The 20,925-nt window shown below is 38.2% G+C and overlaps 1 protein-coding gene across 3 annotated transcripts in view; it reads left to right on the top strand.

Moving 5' to 3' along the window:
• The window catches only part of SH3KBP1 (SH3 domain containing kinase binding protein 1), a 211,984-nt gene that overhangs the window by 135,036 nt on the left and 56,023 nt on the right, over window positions 1-20,925 (top strand). For all 3 annotated transcript variants that reach the window (XM_054271714.1, XM_054271715.1, XM_054271713.1), the window contains one exon: window positions 14,595-14,670. In XM_054271714.1, coding sequence (XP_054127689.1) covers window positions 14,595-14,670 — 76 coding nt within the window. The remainder of the gene's footprint in view (window positions 1-14,594; window positions 14,671-20,925) is intronic.

The following is a 20,925-nucleotide window of genomic DNA, read 5'->3' as shown; positions in this document are numbered from 1 at the left end:
TTCCACAGATACTTGATGGAGCCATAAACTGAATTTCTAGGAACTTTTGTCTCGTGTTTCAACAGTACAGAGAAAATGCTTCAGAAGGTGACAGTACTGACATGCAAGCTAGCTTAGTTACTCTCTGATGAGTTTAAGAGGACTGGTTCCTGAATCAATATGATATGTTCATTAATAGCAATAAAATCTACCTAAGCAAAATTAATTTATATACATCGATCTGAAAAGATTTTAATTAGTGTAATGAAGACTTTAGGAATAACATTTTTATAAACCATCCTGGTGGTTCTCAGTAAAATGTATTTTTCTTTCTTGCTCCATTTGGATTTTGTTGGATGGTGTTTCTGATTTTTAATTACTATATCTGACTTTTTGCATTTAATGACTTTGACAAGATTATAAAGCAATTAAAATAACTTCTGATAATCTTAAAACACATTACCTTTGAAAATCGAAGAAATAGTTATACAAAAAAAATTACTTGCCTTGAAATTTACTTACACCACTTTGAAAATTACATAAATAAAAAGGTTGATGAATGTAAACCAAACTGAATATAACCTTTAAAGTGAAATCTATGCCCTCATCTTTTGTTGTCTATTTAGCTTTACTAGCTTGTGGAATTTTTCTGAAATGTTTTCTTTCTTTATATTTTTCCTAGTTGAGGATTATTTTTTAATAGTCAAAAGGAAATGAGGGTGTATAGTATCTTGTGACTTGCTTAAATATAAATCTTTAATTTCTTCCAAATCATCTGTGTCTTTACCTCCCTTGACCTTATTCAAACATTTTAAAGTTGAATGTTTTTAGGGAGGCAGCATTAAGAATTTATAAGATTTTAATGGAACAGTGCATCATGTTAATGATATTTCAGTTTCTTGAACATTTTTCTTTAAAAACAAAACACAAAACAAAGACATAAATTACATGAAATTTCAGCCTTTTTCCCCACCCCCAACAGAAAGACCTATACATTCAGAATTTGCCATAAGATCATTTGCCAATAGAGTTATTCACAAAATTTACTGCCTGGGCTGTTCACAAAAGTTCTGTAAATGGTCACTCACATCCTTGCTTTCCTTAGCTGGCGGTCTCAAGAAGCCAGGAAAGTCTAAGCTGGAAAGGAGAGGAAACTTCTTGCTGTGAGTGAGCAGGGGTAGGGGAAAGGTGCAGATTTCCTGTGAAACAAACAAGTGGAACTTTTGTTTCCTGGGGATGGCCCTGCCTGTGAGTCAGTGTCAGGGCTGAGCTCATGCAGGGCAGGGCCAGGACTCCAGGGCTCCTCTTGGACACCTCCAGCTGCTGAGAGGCAGCTTGGCTTCACAATGGGAGAGGAGGTATTTATTTTACCATTAGCTGGGGTTTTCTTTCTGTGACTGTTTAAAAATGTATCGTAAAATATACTCTGCATAGCACAGGTATCATGTGCAGGGTTGTCTGGCTCTTCTGCACACTTTGGAGATGCTGGCTAGGTAAAATAAAAGAAGGAAAAAGAGTGCGGAGGATCCTGAAATCCGTTCCTGCTGTGGAGGTCCATATTAGAACAGGGGGTTACTTTTGTGTGAAAACCATATTCTCTCCTGGCTCTATTCAGCTTGCATTTTTTCCTTTCTGCCTGTTTGGCCATTAAACTTGCACACGTGTTTTCTATTTCTATATGATGTGGTTTCAATTTTCTTACTCTAAAGAATAATGCAAGTTTAGAGTTAAGCAAGACAAGTTTTAAAGTCTTTAGGATGTGTTGCTCTTTCAAATGTTTGCTTAGTAAGTGAAAATTCACCACCCCCCACCCTGTGTTTTTTCCTTCCTAAATACACCAACAAAACTGTACTTCTTGTCAGAAAAAAGAGGAAGAGCTTCACTAATTCCTCTTCTGTGTGAGGTGCCATTTGTCCAAGTGAGGAAAATGGATATGAATGAGTGTTTTAGAAAATTATATTGTGGTAATAAAACCTACATGGAAATTATCCTTTTTTCTCTCCAAGAAAAAAAGGAACTAGAATCAACTGTTGCTTGTAAAATTTTATAGAAAGCTGAATGGAGAGATACCAAATAAACTGTTTAATTATTTGCAGATACTTTGGGAGCTCTTAGTATCTTAGTATAAATTTCCCTCAACTTTGGCTTTTCACAGCAAGTCAGTAAGCTGTGTGCAGAAATGAAGGAACAAGTTTTTAAGTTGCCTTTTCTCCTAAAATGTGCCATGTGTCTTTCTTGTTTTCTGCTTTAAATATAGAAAAGAGGAAGGAGGAAAGTGTGAAAGGATCATAGATGAACTGGGCATTTGTAAGATAAAAAAATCTGTAGGCCAGTCTCTAAGAAGCCTTTTTAATGCTTTGTGTGTGTTTCTATAGGAGATTTTTGGCATTCTGTGTTTCTAAAATAGTCCTTAAATACTGGAGATGTGAGCTCATATTATTACAGTTAGCTGGCTAAGGGCTTTATAAAAGCTTCCCAATAGAAGCCAAGGGGAGGGAGAGAGGGGAGGTCCTGGGGAGGTCCTGCTGCAGCAGTGACCAGGGGCCAGGCAGGGGCTCCTGGTGGCTCCTGGGCTCCTTGCCATGCACTGGCCACACAACGAGCAGAGCCCTCCACCTGCACAGCTGACGCTTCCCTCTGCAGCAGCCTCGGTGCCTAAAGCACTTGCTGGAAAGAAAAGCTGAAACACATGGTGAAGGTCATTTTCCATTTGTGTTTTGAGTCACTTGTTGCTCTGCAGTCTTCCCTGTAAGTGTTAAAAATAAAAATATGGCCCTATTCTTCCTCAGTAACTTCTGATTTAAGTGATGTAAGGTGAAGGGAAAAACCCCAAATCTAAAAAAATGAAAGTTAATCTGAGGAGAAAAGAAGTATAAGTCCAAAATGGAATAAATATTTGTTGTCAGCACTAAATCTGGGATAATCTGCATGACAATATGGGTTTGTTCTTTTGTTTATGATAATTGAATTTGAAAAATGTCATTGAACAGCTACTTGTCAGTTTGTTGACAACATCATAACTTTGACAAAGAAACGATGAAATACTGTTTGAAGAGGATGATATTAAAGAAGAGACATTCCCTACTTGCTGTTTTCATAGATTTTGTTATTCTTCTCAGAGATGGAAGTAGCTGCACTGCTTCCCTTACTGCTGCAAAAGGAAGTGGAGATTCGTGTAGCAGTTGTAAGGTTCAATAATTGTTGTAAAAGAGGGAGGTTTTATAACCATGTTTCTAGGCTGGATGGTGCAGTCTGGGTCATGCAAGTTACCAGCTAATATCTAGACAGGCATGGTTCTCTTGGGAGAGTAGGAAGGAATTTCATTCACTCACTGCAGACTGACTAAAGTATTTTTCCTAGAAGAGATAGAAATCAATTGTGAATGGCAACCTGCAAATTGTAAAATTCATTACAAAGAGAGCAAGGGGACATATTTCCTTTACATTTATGTGAAGGAAAGTAAAAAAGGAGAATGAAAAATAATCCAGGGAAGAAAGAAGGCTTTCTGCTTAAAAAAATACTTTTGATACAAAAGCACCTTCTAGCATTACAAATCTGCAGCGTGAGGAAAGAAGAAAATGAGCTTGTTCATTGTGCTCATTGTGATGTGCACGCTTCCAGAGCTTTGAGATCAGGCAGCTGGGAGCATGCTGTGTGGGCTTCATTCTGTGCTTGCCTTTTATTTCATTTACTTAAGTGGTTTTACTCATCAGTGGTTCTAATCTGTCTCGCTCCAATTGTTTCAGCAGCATCTATCTAATCTAAACTCTTCTGTTCACTTTCTCACTATTAACCTTTTAGCAAGGCAGATTTTTAGTTCATTAATGGTTTGAAACTGACAGCCTGACAGCATCAAATGCCAGGAGTCCAAATTTTACAGAAATACTGACGATCTAATGCATGCAAGTTAAGGTATATAGGTTTCTCTCCTGTCCAACACATCAAGCATGTTGGAAGGAAAAAAGCCTCTTCAGTCCCCTCCCTGCCCACAATTTCAAATTTTAAGAGCTTGTCAAAATATGAAGTTACAACAGTTTTAGAGACTAAACTTGCCTGCTGGTAGAACAGATTTAACGGTGAACTACACTGCAAAAAGCAAAATGTGCACTCCAAGCTATCCAGAGTTTTACTGGGAGTGATGTTTCAGTGTTCATGGTTTTGTTTCTACTCCCTTTTCCATCCAAGAGGTTAAACCAAAACCTTTGCATTGCATGGTTTACCTACCTATTTCTTTGAATGTTATTTCAGATAGCACAGATTTCTCTGGTGAGTTGCATAATGCTAATGAAGATGTTCTTCATCTGTGGTTTGAAGACTGATGGCTTCCTAAATACCTGGTAGTTTTAATGCTTGGATGAGACATTTGATGCTGGCTCAGGTCATTTCTAAATGGAGTTCAACAGCTGGAAACACGAACAGAAGCGATTTTCCATTTAAGCAGCTCAGAAATTGCTGAAGAGATGTTTTGTCATTGCAAATGGGAAGTTAGGAGTCTGTGCGGCAGCCTCTCTAATTAGAAGTCTTCCCCACTATGAAGGTTTGAGAGTCCTCTAAATGCAGAAATATAAATTACATGAATGTGGACGATACAGTTCAGCATAAACATCAATTTCATCACTGAGAGAACAGTTTTTATTCACACCCTGAAATATTGTGCATCTCAAGATGTCTTAAATCTCTAGTGGTTTCTCAGCAAAAGCTGGTAACAGTCAAAGCCCTTCCAGACAGCTTGACTGGAAATAAATCAGTTTATTCAGGAGGTTGGTAAGTTGTACAAGGTTTCACTTTGTGGGGTTGTGATGGACATAATCCACCTTACAGGTCATAGCATGTTTGAGGTGGCTAAACAGGAAATGTAAATATGCATTTCTGTACTGTGGATTTGTCTTTTTCATTGCAATAGCTGACTGTCAATCCAGTATTTGATTTTTATAATCTTTTAGACTCATAGTGGGTTTTCCACTTCTGTGGCAACTACGAAAGATGGCCCAGGAAAGTAGACTTAGACACATAAAACATTTCTTAGCTTTAAAAATTTTCCATTGGAAATTTCTGTAGTGTCTTATCAGAGGACTGTATAATTTTGAAGGCTTTTCTAATTATTTCCTCCATATAATTTTGTTCTCTCTATGATTTTGCTTTCTTTTTAACTGAAGAACTTAGTGTGTTTGATAATATTTGGGTGGGAGATAGGAGTTAGAATAATCCTTTGAAGTTTCCCTTAAGTTTTCCCTCACTTTGGTTTTATATCACTTCTCTTTATTTAAATTTACTTTCTGAAGAGTCCTGTATTCAATATTCCATTTCCCTATGTTAAAGGATAATAATTCTTGGAAACTGGAGGATCTTGGGAAATCTGTAGTGCAGACCAGAACTGTGTCTGGAATCTCATTGTGCCTCCTCGAGAGGTCAATACTGCAAGCCTGGAGACGATGTTGGAAATGTTGCACAAAGAAATTCCTGTGGGGAGCCTTAACAACCTCTGATAATTTTGAAATTTGTATTAATAACCATAAAGGATCTTTGTTCCTTGGCAAATCAAGTTGTCACATTTTCATTGCATGTGACATTTTAGCACCTGTAGCTCCTGTGAAAGAGTTCCAGTCTGCTGGAGCACACTGTGGGAAGGAGTTACCTCCCTCTGTTTGTTGTGAATATGGCAGCTGCTAATTTCATCTGATAGCCCTTAATTTTAATTACTGGAAGAGATGAGTGAGTCCTTAATTTTTATTACTGGAAGAGTTAATGAGTGACTCCTCCCTATCTACCTTCTCCCCTGATTTTTATAGACTTGTGTCACCTGTATCTCTTTTTCCCAGAACGAGAGATCTGTTCCATATGTTTGATCATTCTTGGGGACTTTCTGTCTTTTTCAGTCCCTTTGAGAACTCAGGGGGTTTGTGTGTGAGGGCAAAAGGAGGTGAGAACTGCTGACAATGGCCAAGATGTTGGATGAATTTATGCAGCATTTTTATAGCTTCTCATTGCTCTTTATTGCTTTCTAAAGTATTAACAACTATGAGTTTCAAAGCCTGTCATTTCCCTATTAAAATAGCACTTTTTCTGCAAATGTGTCATTTTATTTCTACCTGAATTTAGTTTCTGTCTTTCCCTTTGGTGGGTCATCTGGGAAGGTGTGGGAAACAAGAGCCTTGATCTAGATCCCTGAACAGCTCTACTGATCACCATGATGAAATTCTTTGTTTTCTGTCTTTTAATAAGTTACTTATCCAAGTTAATACCTTTTTTTAAAGGATGAACAGCAAACTCTTCCTAATCTCAATGTTAGTTTTGAATGTGCAGTGAGGTTGTAATTTCAATCTTCTTCAGGAGCCAGAACCAGGAACTTTAAAAATTTGTGTATTTTAATGAAAATTGCTGTGAGTTGGACAACACTATATGCTGCAACATCATTGTCTTATTATTTAGTTATTAGGTAGCTGGATTTATAGCTTTATTGCTAATCTGAAGATATATAGATCCAGATAGATAAGGACAGATCCTTAGAAAGATTACTTGGCTGCTGTTCTGGCAGGTAACATGCATGGACTACACAACAAAGATATTTAAAAATAGCAACTATTGTGAGATTCTGGTGATTGAATTTAGGTGTCTGGGATGTTGCTTGTAGACAACAAGCAGTCTTTCTTCACAGTCTGAAGACTAAAAAGCACTATTAGGACAGGAGCTTTCTTTATCCCAAAGTGAATTACATGCTAAAGGGACTGTTTTACCTCCAGTGACAAAAGGGAAGCCTGCAGGGTCTGGCATCTGGCTCACAGCTGATGCTTGAATGAAGTTAACTCAATCTTGAATAACTACATCAGAACACCAAATCTTGACAAAACCAGCTGAATGTCATTGTACTAAGAAGTAAAAGCAGATTACATCTAAACTGTGAGACTCATGTAGTCACAACAGAGCAAAGGGTAGTATGAAACTCTAAATTTTAAGATTTCTTAGCTTTTCAGTGGTTAAGTAAGAAATCATGCTAAATAATCACTAAAATAATAAGCAATTGTGAGTAGCATATTCAGTAGGTAAAATTTGATTCATACAAGATAAAAGCAATAAATCACGTTTAATTGCAGGACCTTGTGCCTTCTCCTGAAGAAAATACACACCTGGAAAATCTATCAAAGAACTTAGTCTCATCTTTAGTTTTGGAGTAACAGACTCTGAGCCAATAGGGAGTGTCAGCACATACTGATTAAAGGATCCTGCCCTTCCTTTCTCCCTCCCTTTTCTTCTCTATGTAATCCTTCACAGTGCTATGCCAAAAGTAGTACAGGTTTGTCATTTTCCCTTTATTCTGCTCAAACATATAAATAATTCCTTCTCTGTCCAGCAGGTGATTTTCAAGGACTTCCCTTCATGTGATTTTCAAAAACTTTTTGTTGTAGTTAAGTAAAACACCAGTAACTTCTTTTACTAAATATTTCAGAAGTTACAGTTATTTTGAAATCAAAATAACTTTTAATCAAAATAAAATGCAACTACTCCTTAAGCATTCAAAAATTTATACTTAGGCTTGATGTAGTTTAAGCATTTTAACCAAGGAGTAAAACTTGTTTTGCTTCCTGTCAACTGTAAGAAAGAATCATATAAGAAGAATAAATATCAGTGATGAATCAGAAAAAAAAGCCCCAGAAAAATCATGTTTTTTTCTAAAACTTCCCTTGTCTGGGGATCTTAGTTCTGTTTCCTTTGCTTTGTTTACTTGCTTGCTTGTCTGCTTGGATTCCAGGGCTGTGACAGTGGATGACAGATGCAGTAATTGTAAGATGCTCTGACAATCAGTGCTGTATTTCTAGGGCACCAAGTGAGCTAAGGGTGGTGTAATGTAATCACAACCTGTTCACCATTCTCTGTGATGGGTATTGTAGCAGGATTTAGACAGACATGCTATTTTTATACACACCTTGTCTTTTCTTTCTTTTTCTTTCTTTGTACTCAAGAAGCGACTCCTGAATTGAACACTAGAAAGCATTTTTCCCCGAATACCTTTAGTTTTTCTGCATATGCATGCTAATTCCAAAAGCCTTTAACATTCAACAGCATATTCTTGTTGTCTACTTGAATATTGCTTTCCTCTAAAGCACTGATGGTGTTGTGGCCAGTTCCCAGTGGACTGATGTACATGAGCATTTATGGGGCCTCCACTCCTTCACTCTTGACTTGGCTGCTTTGTCCAAACTTGTTAATTGTGGTAAGAGTCATGCTGATGGCTGAAATTGTGTTCATTTCCAAAGAGCTCCAGTGGGATGAAGGCTTTGGTCTTTTGCTTTGAAACAACAGCATGCTTATTTGGAGGATCATCTTTTATTTAGAGATTGTTGATTTTGTCTAGACAGAGAGAATTAAGATGCTGGAAGTTCATATGCCTTTCACAACATCTAAATACAGGGGCTTGCAATCTTACTGCAGAAGGGTAAAGCCTTTCACAGGTAAAATCTTTTTCAAAATTAGAAAAAAGACTTATTTCTTTACAAAGATTTGATGTAAATCAGAAGACCTCTGTTCATTCAAGTCCAAGTGTCATCTAAAATAGATATCAGCTGGAAAAAACTGCCCTTTAATCTGCTGGAATATGGACAAAGTGTGAAAATGTGCCTTTGTCGGATGGAAGAAAGTATAGTTTGACTATGTGAAAAGAAATTGTAATATGAAGCTTAAAATACTTTAATTGCTTTGTTGTCTGCATTCTGTGGAATATTTACCAAACATCCCACTAAAAAGTTCTCTGAGTTGTGCTACATCTGATGCTTAGATGGTGGTGGTTAGGGGGACAGTTCTTTAGGGAAGCATCATCTGGTATTTAGAGCTGAGTGATGTTCATGTTTCAACTTCCGAATGATTTAAAGGCAAGAGCTACTAGAGAGGAGTTTGAACCCTGGGTTTGAGGCAGAGTTGATTTATTTTTAAGCTCAAGCTGGGTGCCTCTGGAGAGGGACCCTGAACAAAGAAATCCTTGGGCCTTTACACCCTCCCAGTTTGTGCGCAAGATGTTCACGTGCCCCGCCTGCCCCTCTTGGTCCAACAGTGAATCATTGTCTGGGGTCTTTCAATATCTCACTGCATTCTTTCTCCTTGTCTACCTGGGCAGGCCTGCTCTTATCTCCCAGCCTCAGGGTCTCAGAGACTGGGCACCCTTATCTGAAGGTTCCCAGTCTTTGTTTCCTCCCCTGCTGAGCCAAGGGGAGTTCACCTGCACCAGGCTGTGAGCTGGCAGTAGAAACGTGTGCAGTTTTGGCAACTGAGTCTCCCTGTATCAGCTGGGAGTGCATTGGGCAGGTGTTCCCAACTGATTGGTGTTAAAAACCACCAATAATTGTACATGCACGTGGATAGTCTTTCTAGCAAAGCAAAGCTGTGAAGAAAGTATTTCCAGGGCAAGAAGCTACTGTAGAGGACTGAAGCAAACGAATGTTTAGACAGGTGTTTAGTTCCCTTTTCTTCAAGAACTTTTGTTTTCTTTATAAATGTTTCTTAAAATTCCCATTACCCTCTTTGAAGTCCCATGTGGTGACCCTTCAGAAAAGTGTTAACTCTGTCCTTTTGAGAAACCTCAGGATAGCAATATTTGATCATGCTGTCACAGAAAGGGCTTTATGTGGAGCTGAATGTTGGTGGCATGGGAAAAAATGAAATCTTGGACATTTATTTTGTTTCTGACAGAGTGAGAGCATTTTGACATCTGAAAGTCTTTGGGGTTTTTTTCTCTTTTTCAGATTTTAAGGCAGAACAGATAGGATGGATAGAGCACTAGATGACACTCCTTAAGCATATTAGAAAAAAAAGAATTAATATGGCTTTTCCCTTACGACACCAGCATTATACATAGTCAGTGAGAAGATGGTTTATGCTCCTGTTAATTCAGAGCTAGAAGACTAATAACCATTTCTACTTCTTTGTGAACAAATGTTCTCAGTTAAAAAATGGAGTGTAAAACACATTGAAGACTACAGCTTTTATACTCTCACTAATAGTGGCCCTGGATTTGCATATAAACCTATATATTAGAAAATTCTCATGCATATAAGCCACATCTAAATATACTTAGGTGAATGTTAGGAGGAAGTATTGTGGTCAGAGAAACATGAAACTTTTTTCCTCTGACCCGGTCATTGAGGTTTTCTGAAGTTCTAAAAGTTCAAAAGATACATAACTGCGTTTTCCTCCCTCGTGCAAAGCACCAGTGCACCTTGTTGTATTCACTATTCAAACTGACAAACTATGTTAAGCCTAATGTTTCTAGCTCATACAGCCCCTTTTTATGAATTCTTTAATGTCTGATGTATTCCTTAACAATATCTTCATAGAGTTGTACTCCAAGCAGCAGTTTCCAAATAATTTTATTTAGGATAAAGACCTCAATACACTTTTCAAAATAAATAACGATGCTGAGTAAATCCTTTTTTCCTTATTCCTGAGTAAATAACCTATTGCTTCAGGAAGCCTATATTGTTAAAGGAGCCTCAAAGGATAAGGATGCTACTTTGGTGCAAAGTGAAACAGAACCTTCTGCATTGACCTATCTGTGCACATATGACAATTCAATTCGAATTTTCAGATGAAATATTCTAGACACCCTAGACCTGAATTCTGAAAGTAAATATATAAGTCAGTTTTCAACCACAGAAAACCCTGAAGTATAATGCTAAAATATCCTGAAGGAAGAAACTTGGTCACAGGTGTACTTTCCTCCCTCTGGTCAGGGCTCAATAGTTGTAGCAACAACCACAGTATCTTCAGGTGAGAGAAACTCAATTTGTTTACGATTCATTTTGTGTTCTGTTTCTCTTGTGTTGTTCTCCGCTGTTACAGGGACTGCAGTTGACACAAAATATATAAATGAAAGAAAATGAGACTGTTCAGATTGTACCATGACCTCATTTACCTGACTTTGTGGCCACCTAAACAATTTTTGCAATCCCTGGTAATTCAGTATCAGAGGAAAGTGGTCTGCAGTGATGCAGATTTGCAGTGTGCCAAAATGCCATTGAGGCCCACAGAACTGGTTATTTGGTGCTGGGCTGTCCTTCCATTGGCTTCATTGACCAAGCATCAACATCCAAGATAGTTTTAGAGAGAAAATGCAGAACTTCACTTGTCTTTGCAGCCTGGTATTTAGGACACTGCTGGGAGATGCCATTATGGGCATTTTGGTTCATGCTGCATTTGACTTTTAATTGCAGCCATTATTGACAACATGATAGATTTAGGTAAATGAAGTGAGACAGTTTATGTTGGGAGAGGTCAGGGATTGCTGACAGGGTTGAGGATCCTGGTATTGCACTTGGAATGTCTAAATTCCCAAAAAGTCCTTCAAGTTCTAAGTCTTTTGTGCCTGTGTCCCCAAGGGCTAAGATGTTCTTGCTTCTTAGGAATCCTGAGCCCAATAGGTAAGAATTAATCAGGTAAAAGACTAACAGCAAAGCTGGAGCTGTCTATCAGTACTTTGTAGCACAGATCAATGGGTCTAGAAGGGCTTGGACCACCTTCTTATGTGAAGGAAAAACAGAGGAAGAGAAAGATTTATATTGAAATCTTCAGTTCAACATACTGGGTGTTCTTTGCTCCCATGTTTCCTTTTTTCAGAAGTGAAGGTTTTGATAAATAGTACTGGGCCTTCAACTGAAGAAGACAACAAAATATCTTGTGGTAAATGTTTTTGAGAAGAGGAGTCTATGTCATGCAGATGTGTATTGGATCAGCAAGAATTCAAGTTGGGCTTGCTTTGTTCTCCCCACCACTAAAAATTTGGTAGATATTTGACCCGTATGGGAGTATGAGTGACATAGAAGAGTTGGAGAGAGAGCAGGAAAGTTTCTGGCTTATATGGGAGATGTCACCCTCTCCCATTTTTGTTTTCTTGTCAGAAAAATTGGTGGGTCTGCTAATAATGTTTGGTCTGGGTCTCCAAGTCTTAGCTATCCTGGAGTTTTTAGCCTGTTATAGCAAAACCATCAGATTTACCAGATCAAAGAGGATTCAGCATCTCTTAGAGTGAGGAGAGTTTATCTTGGGTATTTCCTAAAGAACAAAAAAGTACTATATTAAGTTTCATGCAGGTGTTTTCAGAAAGTGGTGACACACTTTCCATGCAAATGTAGACCAATTGGAAACATAAATAATAATTTTTAAATCCCACCTCCTTTAGAACCTCATAACAGGACAATTGAACTTGGCAGTTCAGGTCACCTGAAACCAGATTTACATGACTTATAGTTTTGTATTCCTTTTTCCTGTCAGTGATGCTTTTTTCACCCCTAGAAATCACAGAGTGTAGTCCCCTCACAATTAAAGAGTAGCAGTTCCACTTGTCTTCTGCTTTCCCTGTCCCACAACAAATTCAGGTATCCCTTCTCACTGGAGTGGGTCCTATGCAACCCTCATAAAAATTATTTTAATTCTTCCTCCTAGCTCCTAATAAAAGAGCAGCCTTGTTTGGATAGTATTCCCTTTTCTGTTCACAAATTGGTTCCCAATGCTGATTTATCACCTACAGAGGCATTTGTTCTGAATGAACAGATGAAATAATGTTTTCAAGCATAGCTCTTGCATTTCATTGTATATATTAGGAAATTACTTTGCATAATGGATTTTCCAGTAGGATACACAAATATCTTCCTTTTTACTCATTATTCTTTTGTTGTGATCTGTAGCTTGTTATATTTTAGCCTGTTGTGGGTTTATATGGTGTTTGGTTTCATGGCATAAAATCAATGATTCATGTATGGTAAAGCAATTACTAAAATATTTCCTTTAATTAACTGGTCTTGCATAATAATTTAATCTTTCAAATAGGTTTTAATCTTTCAAAGGGTTTTCATATTCCTTTAGTGGGTATGTCTTTATTGCAGTGCAGTTTAGAGTATCTGCTTTCATCATTTTCCTAAACAATTTCATGAAGCAGAAATGTGAATAAAGGTTTGATGATGACTGAGCATGTACTGTGATGTGCAGCTATCCTGAACTGCCCTGTTTGCCTGTGAACCAGGAGCTGCCTTCTCAGTCTTGCTTTCATCTTGGAGGCATTCTGTACTTCTATCTGTGTAAATGCAAATGCCTGGTAGCTTCAAATTCTTCATTATATCTCTTTCAGTACAATTTTCACTGCTTTGCAGATGGATCTCAGATTTATAATCATCCTTCTTGACTTTAAACTTCTCCATCACAACCAGGTCATGAACTTTTCTGTTTTGCTCTCTCTCAATTTGCAGATATCTGTCATCTCTTATTTTTCTTATTTCCAGCTAATGCTTCTTATCTTTCATTCCCACCCCAGAAAATAGTTTGGGAGGTTCTCTAGAGTTTTGTTGTTTATTTCTCTTCCTTAGCAGTTCACAAACTCTGGATTCTGAGCAGAGTTATAAGCTCATCAGAAGGGCAGGTGTTTCTTCTTCCACCTGCAAGTTAAGTTGCAATGGGATGATTTTGGGTATTGCAATTCGTAGTCTGCATTGCTGCCAGCATGGATTTGATGATGTCTTGTGCACAACTCTCAGAACTATCTTTCCTCCCTATGTGCTCTTTTTACCAGCCTGAAATCCCTGTGTGTATTTGAGTCCTTTCCATAGATATATTATCACACGTTATTGCATATTATTAACACGGAGCTCTCAGTATTCTTTATACACCTTGGAATTTTCAGCTACTCAAAGAGCCCTTCTCCTGTTGCTTCTTACATTGACCAGGGTTTTCTTATGGACCTTGTGGTACTCAGCACTGGCAGGGCTGGATCTCAGCACTCTGCTCCCTAAGCTGTGGCTCAGGAGGTCGTGAAAGCCTGGAGGAGCTTTGTGGTGCTTGTGCAGACCTTGCAGGGAGCAATGGCAGCTAGGGCTTTTCAAAACAACAATGCTTATTTTCCCATCTACACATTGCTAGGATTTTAAAGATAGAAAACTTTCTTCACAGGAAGACAAGCTAAGAGAGAGAGGGGATAGTATGCATATAATAGGAGAAGATACATAAAGATGAATATCACTGATTTTCTTCTATTTTATTTTGGTGGGGGCAGATGGTATTTATTCAATGTTACCTCAACTTACCTATCTGCAGCAGATTATTGCTTATTATAGTAGGTAATTGTAAATTAGTTACTTTTGCTAAAAAGATATTAAAAAATAATAAAATAAGAAAGAGATGTTGACGATATAAAAATCACACTCAATCTAGAATGACTGAAATGAATATTCCTTGTATGAACAGAAGTCAAGTAAGTTCCTCTCTGCTGCTTCTTTCAGCTTTACTTTTGGTACTGAATAACATCTTTCCCTAAGTCATTTCATCAATTGTTTAATATTCAATCTACCAGTGAAACTTCTGTGAGTCTTTCCTGAAACTCAGGGAAGTGTTAAGGGGTGATCATTTAAAAATGTTAAAAACATTAGCAGAGGAAAATTAAAGGATCACATTTTTATTAATTATTTGTAATTTTTAAAAAAGTTAATCCCCAGTAACAAACATAAGTATAGTTTATAATTTGCCTCTTTTTCTTTACTGTCCCTTTTCTACTCCTTTATTTTGTATTTCCATTACTATTTTTATGTTGTCCAACTTTTAACTGAACCTGCAAATTTTAAAGAAGAATAATTATTTTTTTTCAGAGTGTTGGGAAGAAATTACCTCCAGCCACAGCAACTCAGGAGCCAACAAAAATAGAAGTCGACAGCAGAACAAAAAGTAGGTTTCATAGGTTTTTCTTTTTTGCACTTTGTGCTATTAAAATCAAGCTGAATGCTTTTCTTTGGTTTTGGTTAAAAGAGTGTCCTATATGTAAAAAAGTCAGGATGCAGATAGATATATTTAGGATAAACTTTGAGTAGGTGGTACCTAGACAAAATGCTTTGTTTCACAGAATCCTCTAAATTGTTTTTGCTCTTGTGACCCTACCTCAAGTTTTCTGTCACCAAAAATCAAGTTAAATTATGTGATAAACTTTCAGCCTTGAGGATACTTTGGAATTAATCAGAGTTGAATAAGATCCAAATTCAGGTTGCAACTTGTGGGTAGGTCATAGAAAAATTTCTCTCATTGCAAACGCCCTTGACTTTTTCCTTTTTTTAAAAAAAATATTGCAATTATTTTATTTTTATTTCTTTATGTAGCAGAAATAACACTGTATGCATGGAATAGTTTGCATGGGAAATCAAAGAGAAGGCTTCAGGGAGACCTTTCATCTGCCTTCCAGTACCTCGAGGGGACCTACAAGAGAGCTGGAGAGTGAATTTTTATAGGGGCATGTAGTGACAGGACAAGGACAAAATGGCTTTAAACTGAGAGAGGGCAGGTTTAGATCAGGTGTTAGAAATTTCTTGCTGTGAGCATAGCAAGGCACAGAGCAGGCTGCCCAGAGAAGGATGGCTGCCCCATCCCTGGCAGTGCTCAGGGCCGGGCTGGATGGGGCTCTGAGCCACCTGGTTATAGTGAAAGGTGTCCTTGCCCATGGCAGGGGCATTGGGACTAGGTGATCCTGAAGTTTTTTTCCAATCCAAACTGTTCTCTGATTCTCTGACCTTCAGTCCTTTTTTGTATCATCTCAGCGCTTAGCAATGATGAAGTAATGATTAAATCTTTCAGGTATGTCTCTATGCTGTTCTGGGGAGGCATATGTAACCAGCTTACCAAATAACATAAATATATATTCCCCATCTTTTTATTTTATTTGTAGAGTTACAAATAAGTGTTACAGATTCTGGTGGAAAAGAGTAAGAGGGAAGAGAACATAGCTATACCTTAGAAAAGAAGCTGAATATAACAGAGTTGACTTTATTTAAATATTGCCCAGTCCTTCTTCCCTGATGTGTTTATCCTTTTAGATAGCAGATAACATTTTGTCTCAGAACTGAAACCAATACAGACATATGTAGGAAAGCATCTGGATCAGCAGGGCAGGGTCTGTTTGAGGGAAGTGTGTGGTTCCAAACTGGTTTGTTCAGGTTTTCAGCTCAGAGGTGGAAAAGCAGCTTAAAAGAGCTTTTAGTGAGTTATTGTCCATTAGCTCCACCACAATCACTGACTTGCTACATCCTCTCATCTTGTGCCCCCATGCCAGCAGGCTCTAATGGAAATACTGCAAGATTTCAATTGCCCTGGGGAAGTGAAAACTTGAAATACTGTGGACTGGTAATGCAGAAGAGAGCTCCTGAAGGTGTTTAGGAATTACCTTTGCCAGCCTGCAGGCTGAGCAGCTCAAGCTGACCTGAGTGCAGGTCCAGGGGCTTTCCCACCTGCAGCATTGACCCTCGTGTGGGAAGCCAGGCTGCTTCTTCCACATCACCTTATACTTCTGACAGCTGAAGCTGCTCACTAAATCCCATCCCAGGGTATGGGAGGTTCAAATTTTCACACTTATAAATTGAGTGTGGAAACCTTCTGACCAATGGTTAGAAAACTGTATCTTCTACTGTGATCCACTGAGCTCTGGCTGAATGTATGGGAGACACTTTTCCATCAACACTTTTGGGCTCTGGATGGTCCTCCTTTCACCTCTTTTTATTTCCCATGGATACATCTTTTTGGTCAGAAAAATCCTTCTTCTGTCACTGTCTTCATTCAACATCCACTTTGTCAGAGTTGGTGAGAAGGATGGATTCCTTATTTGCACAGTATCTTGTTGCATTTTAACTAAACTGCAGTATTTATTATTTTATCTTTTCTGGAATCTCTGGGGCCTCAGTAGAATTCTTGGCATCTCTGTTCATGCTTGGGAAAGAGAAGCACATCTATAGGAAGGTCTGATGTAATGTAATTATATATAATTTTCTTAGCCCCAAATGACATCATTGAAGACACATTTCATTCAGCTGAAGTTGTCCTTCACTTAAATTGAAAAACCTTTCAGTGCAAATGAAACCTGCTTCAGTCTAGTTTGGTGTTTAATATAGGCAGAGGAATAATTTCTCCATAATAAAATTAATGTCTAATAGTCAGAAATTAGGAGTATGATCAGACCTTGGCACAGGACTATAATCTGTATAGTATTTGTCATTTCTCAAAAATTCAATTTTTACTTTTAACCATAAACGAGCTTGAAAAGGCATTCAGCTCAAGGAAGTTTGCAGTCTCAGAAAACTGGTGAATGTTCCCACTGCTGTGCTCAGCACAAAAGTATCATTCCACCTTGGACCCCAAGTACTTTCACTTCTGCCTGGGATGGTCGTGCCCCAGTCCTTGCTGGAGTCTTTACCTGCTGAACAGAACAGATACTGTGCCATTCTCCAAGGAAGCAGCAGGAAACAGAAGATCCACAGACTAAGTTCAGTACAGAGAGGGAGCTTTTGGATACATGGTTTAGATTCCTTTGGGATTACTCTTGGAGATGAATGCTGCAAGCAAGACAGAGGTTATGTTGGGAGAGGAAGAATCCAGTTTTTATTTTATTTCCATGACTGATGATGTTATACCTTAGTGCAAACTGGATTAAAAATGCAGTTGCATTGAGAAAAGAGAGAGGACGCAGGCACCAACAGCATCTTCCCTCTGCCCATGGGGCTTCATCAAGGAATGATGGTTGCTGATTTTCTCACACTTAGGTTCCAGTCTGCTTTTTTCTGTAACTTTTCTGATGTGGTGGGGCAGTGATCAGCAGTGAGGCACTTAATGTGCCAACTGCTCCTGGAACATGCAAGATGAGCTAAGCTCTGCAATAGGGTGAGTTGGCTGAAGCAAAAGGCAGAGGTGTGTGGTCTCTAAGGTGCATCTCCCAAAAAATGCTTTGTAAATCTCCCCAAAAAATGGACTTAGGATTTTGTGATGACTCTTGAGGGTAAAAGACAACTTTTTGCTCAAAGGAAGAGCACAGTGAAGGTACAAATCTTTGCAGGGTTTGGTTTGAGTGATCCCTTGGAAAACATCAGTAATCTTTTAAAAATGAGGGAATACATCTTCAAAGAGAAAAGGGGAGAGCTGTTTGATCTAGATTTGTGGATTCCTAGATTTAGAGGAGTATTCTGCTCTTGAAGTTCCATCTCTACCAAGTAGATAGGATGGCACATTAATGCATGAGTGTTTACAATCCTCTTTCTGGGGTGGGATATATTGTTTTCTATGAAATAGCTTACTTTTAGTATGAGTGGCTTGTGGTGAATAGGATATGTTGTAGAAAATATATCTTTGAAGTAGCTCTGTTGGATTCTAAAATTAAGCAAAACAAAACCATCCACAACATCTCAGAGTTCTTGCAGATTACTGAGACTGCATTAATAAAGTATAAAAAAGCAGACAACAAAATAGTAAAGGCAGAAAGTCACAGAGTGCGTTCACCACAGCACTTAATTTGATTACTCCACTCACTATTTAAAATTTGTGTTAAGCTATTGCATAGGAATAAAAAGATCATAGCAAACAACTAATCTTTTTGCATCGTGAATATGTATTAATAGGACCATAGTTACTTCTGTTTCTGTTTTCTTAATAAGGTGGTGTTTTCACAGTTTACATCTTACTAAGTTCTGTGAAAATATTTATTAGTGAAATCTATTTATGAGTCTTGAGTGCAGCAATTAATAGTAAAACCAAATTCTGCTGAATATAGTGTTTGGATTTTTTTTTGTCTGATTTGTGATTTTGGTAATAATTATGTAATTTTTCACTAGATTTTGTATGTTTTACTGCATTTCAGAAACATTTTATGAGTGATAGTCAAAGAGAGGAAGTTTAAGCTCAAGGAATACTACCTTAATGCTGCTTGTTTTCTTACTTAGTATTACTGTTTGTGTCCATATTGATTGCTGTATGATTTAGACTTTGCTGATGGGGAAATATTTAAGCCACAACGATTAACCATACAAAGAAGCAACAATAGAAGTAAAAGAAAGAGATTGTGTCATCCTGCCCTAAGAGGAAAAGCAAATTCCAGAATCACTGTCCCCTTTGAAATTTAAGCTGGAATGAATATTTGTCTGTGGACTGCCTTCTTGAGGGTCTCAGCTCACCCTAAGAGTGTGGCAGGAGAACAAACACAAGAGTCATGCTTCAGAAGTGCAGCAGGGTTCACTGATACAGTAAATGGAGTTTGCTCAGGTCTGGTTGGAACAGTACAATATTTAACCAGTCTCTCAAAATACAAACAAACCAATTTACCTGCTATACTACTGCAGGACCCCAAGTCCCAGAGCGGGTCTGCAGCTTGACATCAGCTTTTTGCCCTGCAGTTGTAAATACACATTGAGCAATGGCCTGGCTAGTGAAGCAGCCTCTTGCTATTGTTCTCCTTCTTGAGGCAATGACTTTTTGAGGGGTTGGGACTTTGCCAAAAAGGCCCCATTTTCAACCTGGGGACAGACAGTGTTGCATAAAGACACATGATAACAACCCCCATAAAATATCTCATTCTCTTTAGGTTTATCCATTCACTCAGTTCCTTGAGCAGTGCCCGTGGTTGGGAGGAGCTGTGAGTTTGCAGTGAGAGACTGAGGTCTGACAGAGTAAAGTACTGCTGAATTGATAAAACAGCACTGAAAAGCTCATGAGTATCATCTTTTCTCCTCCCTTACTGTTTCCAAGATATCTGCTGTTGGGGGTTTATTAACAGATATATTTTTATCAGGTCAGGGGGAAAAACAGAGGCTTCTGGAAGAACTGTCTGTGATGTATAAACCCAGCTTTGGATGTCAAATGTAAAAATGAGATTTATCATCTATAGCTGATGGATACTTAGTATCTTAGTTTGAAGTTTTAATTTGGCTTATTTGCCAGGCATATAATAGGATATATTGTTTTGACTTTTAGTATTTTTCTGGGTTTTTTTTATTTTATTCAGAAAACCCCAAATTCAGCAAATTCCAGTGTGGTCTATACAATGCTGTGTCTGAAATCAGTTTTTTCTCTTTTCTTCCTTCCTATCTAAACAGGACTGTTGACACTAAGTGTTTCTACATTCTGCTGTGGTATTGTGTCCTACTGAGTAAGGACAATTTTAGTCCTGATGTGCCATAGCCTATTAGATTTTTCTCTGCTTTTGTTAATCTGATTTTAGAGATTCATATTATTTTGAGTTCTGTTGGCTTTGTTTTTGCTTGCTTAGATAATGTTGGCTTACCTATCCCTTAGGAGAAGATTGAAAGCTGACTTTGTCCAGTTGCTTACATTGCTCCCAACCCATCTGTGATGTGGAGACCTCTGTTGCAGGATGATCCACTGGGCTCAGTGATTTAGTGTAGGTTTGTCTGAATTGTACTCAGGAAGTCCAGACTTCCACTGTACATAAACCATATTCTTTTTCTGTGGCTGTCCCTTCACTCTGTGTTCCTGTGCCAGCATTCAGAGCACAGGGGACCATGAGCCTCCCCCAGCTCCCTCTTGTGCCTCTCAGAAGTTTCTCCTGGCTCTTGATGAACCACATCATCAATTGGTTGATTTTTGACATTTTCTATAGTTTAATTCCTTGGTTTGCTGTTATTTAGGTTTGCTTTTGTTTAAGAAAATAAAAGGTTTATAATTTGGTGGGGAGAATGGAGAGAGTTGGGGACAACAGAGTTCTTGACACCAAAACTAGAAGGACAAGAAGTGTATCTGTCTGCTGGAGAGAGCTTGCTTCCTGATCATCTACTGATATTTCAGATGCTGAAACCACAACCCTCTCTTCACTCTTGTCTATCAGGGTCTTCATCCTGAAAGACAATTCAAATATCCAGTTTTCAAATAGCAAGCCTGAGGGAGGCTTCTCTGTTACAGGACTCAGGATACCCAAACCCCTTGCTATCCAAAGCATTTTTTAACCTGAAACCTGTGTGATTCATCTGCCTTGAGCAGAAGTTGCACTGCAGACATCCTGTCAGAGCGATGCTGTGGTGCCTGTTTGCAGTTTTTTAGCTGTACTTTGTGCTTGGCATCCCACTTAATCTTCAGCTGATGCTGTTATTGAACAGAGGATCAATGCATGTGGCTGAGAATGGATGTTCTGGAATCATCCTTCTGGGGCTCAGGTGTTGTTTA

The sequence above is a fragment of the Melozone crissalis genome, unplaced genomic scaffold, assembly GCF_028551555.1.
Source record: "Melozone crissalis strain CALT ecotype California unplaced genomic scaffold, PUWL_Pcris_2 ptg000013l_1, whole genome shotgun sequence".
In the NCBI taxonomy this organism is placed as follows: domain Eukaryota; kingdom Metazoa; phylum Chordata; class Aves; order Passeriformes; family Passerellidae; genus Melozone; species Melozone crissalis.
Note: the sequence above shows the minus strand (reverse complement) of the source record. Positions and strands in the feature narration are given on the sequence as shown.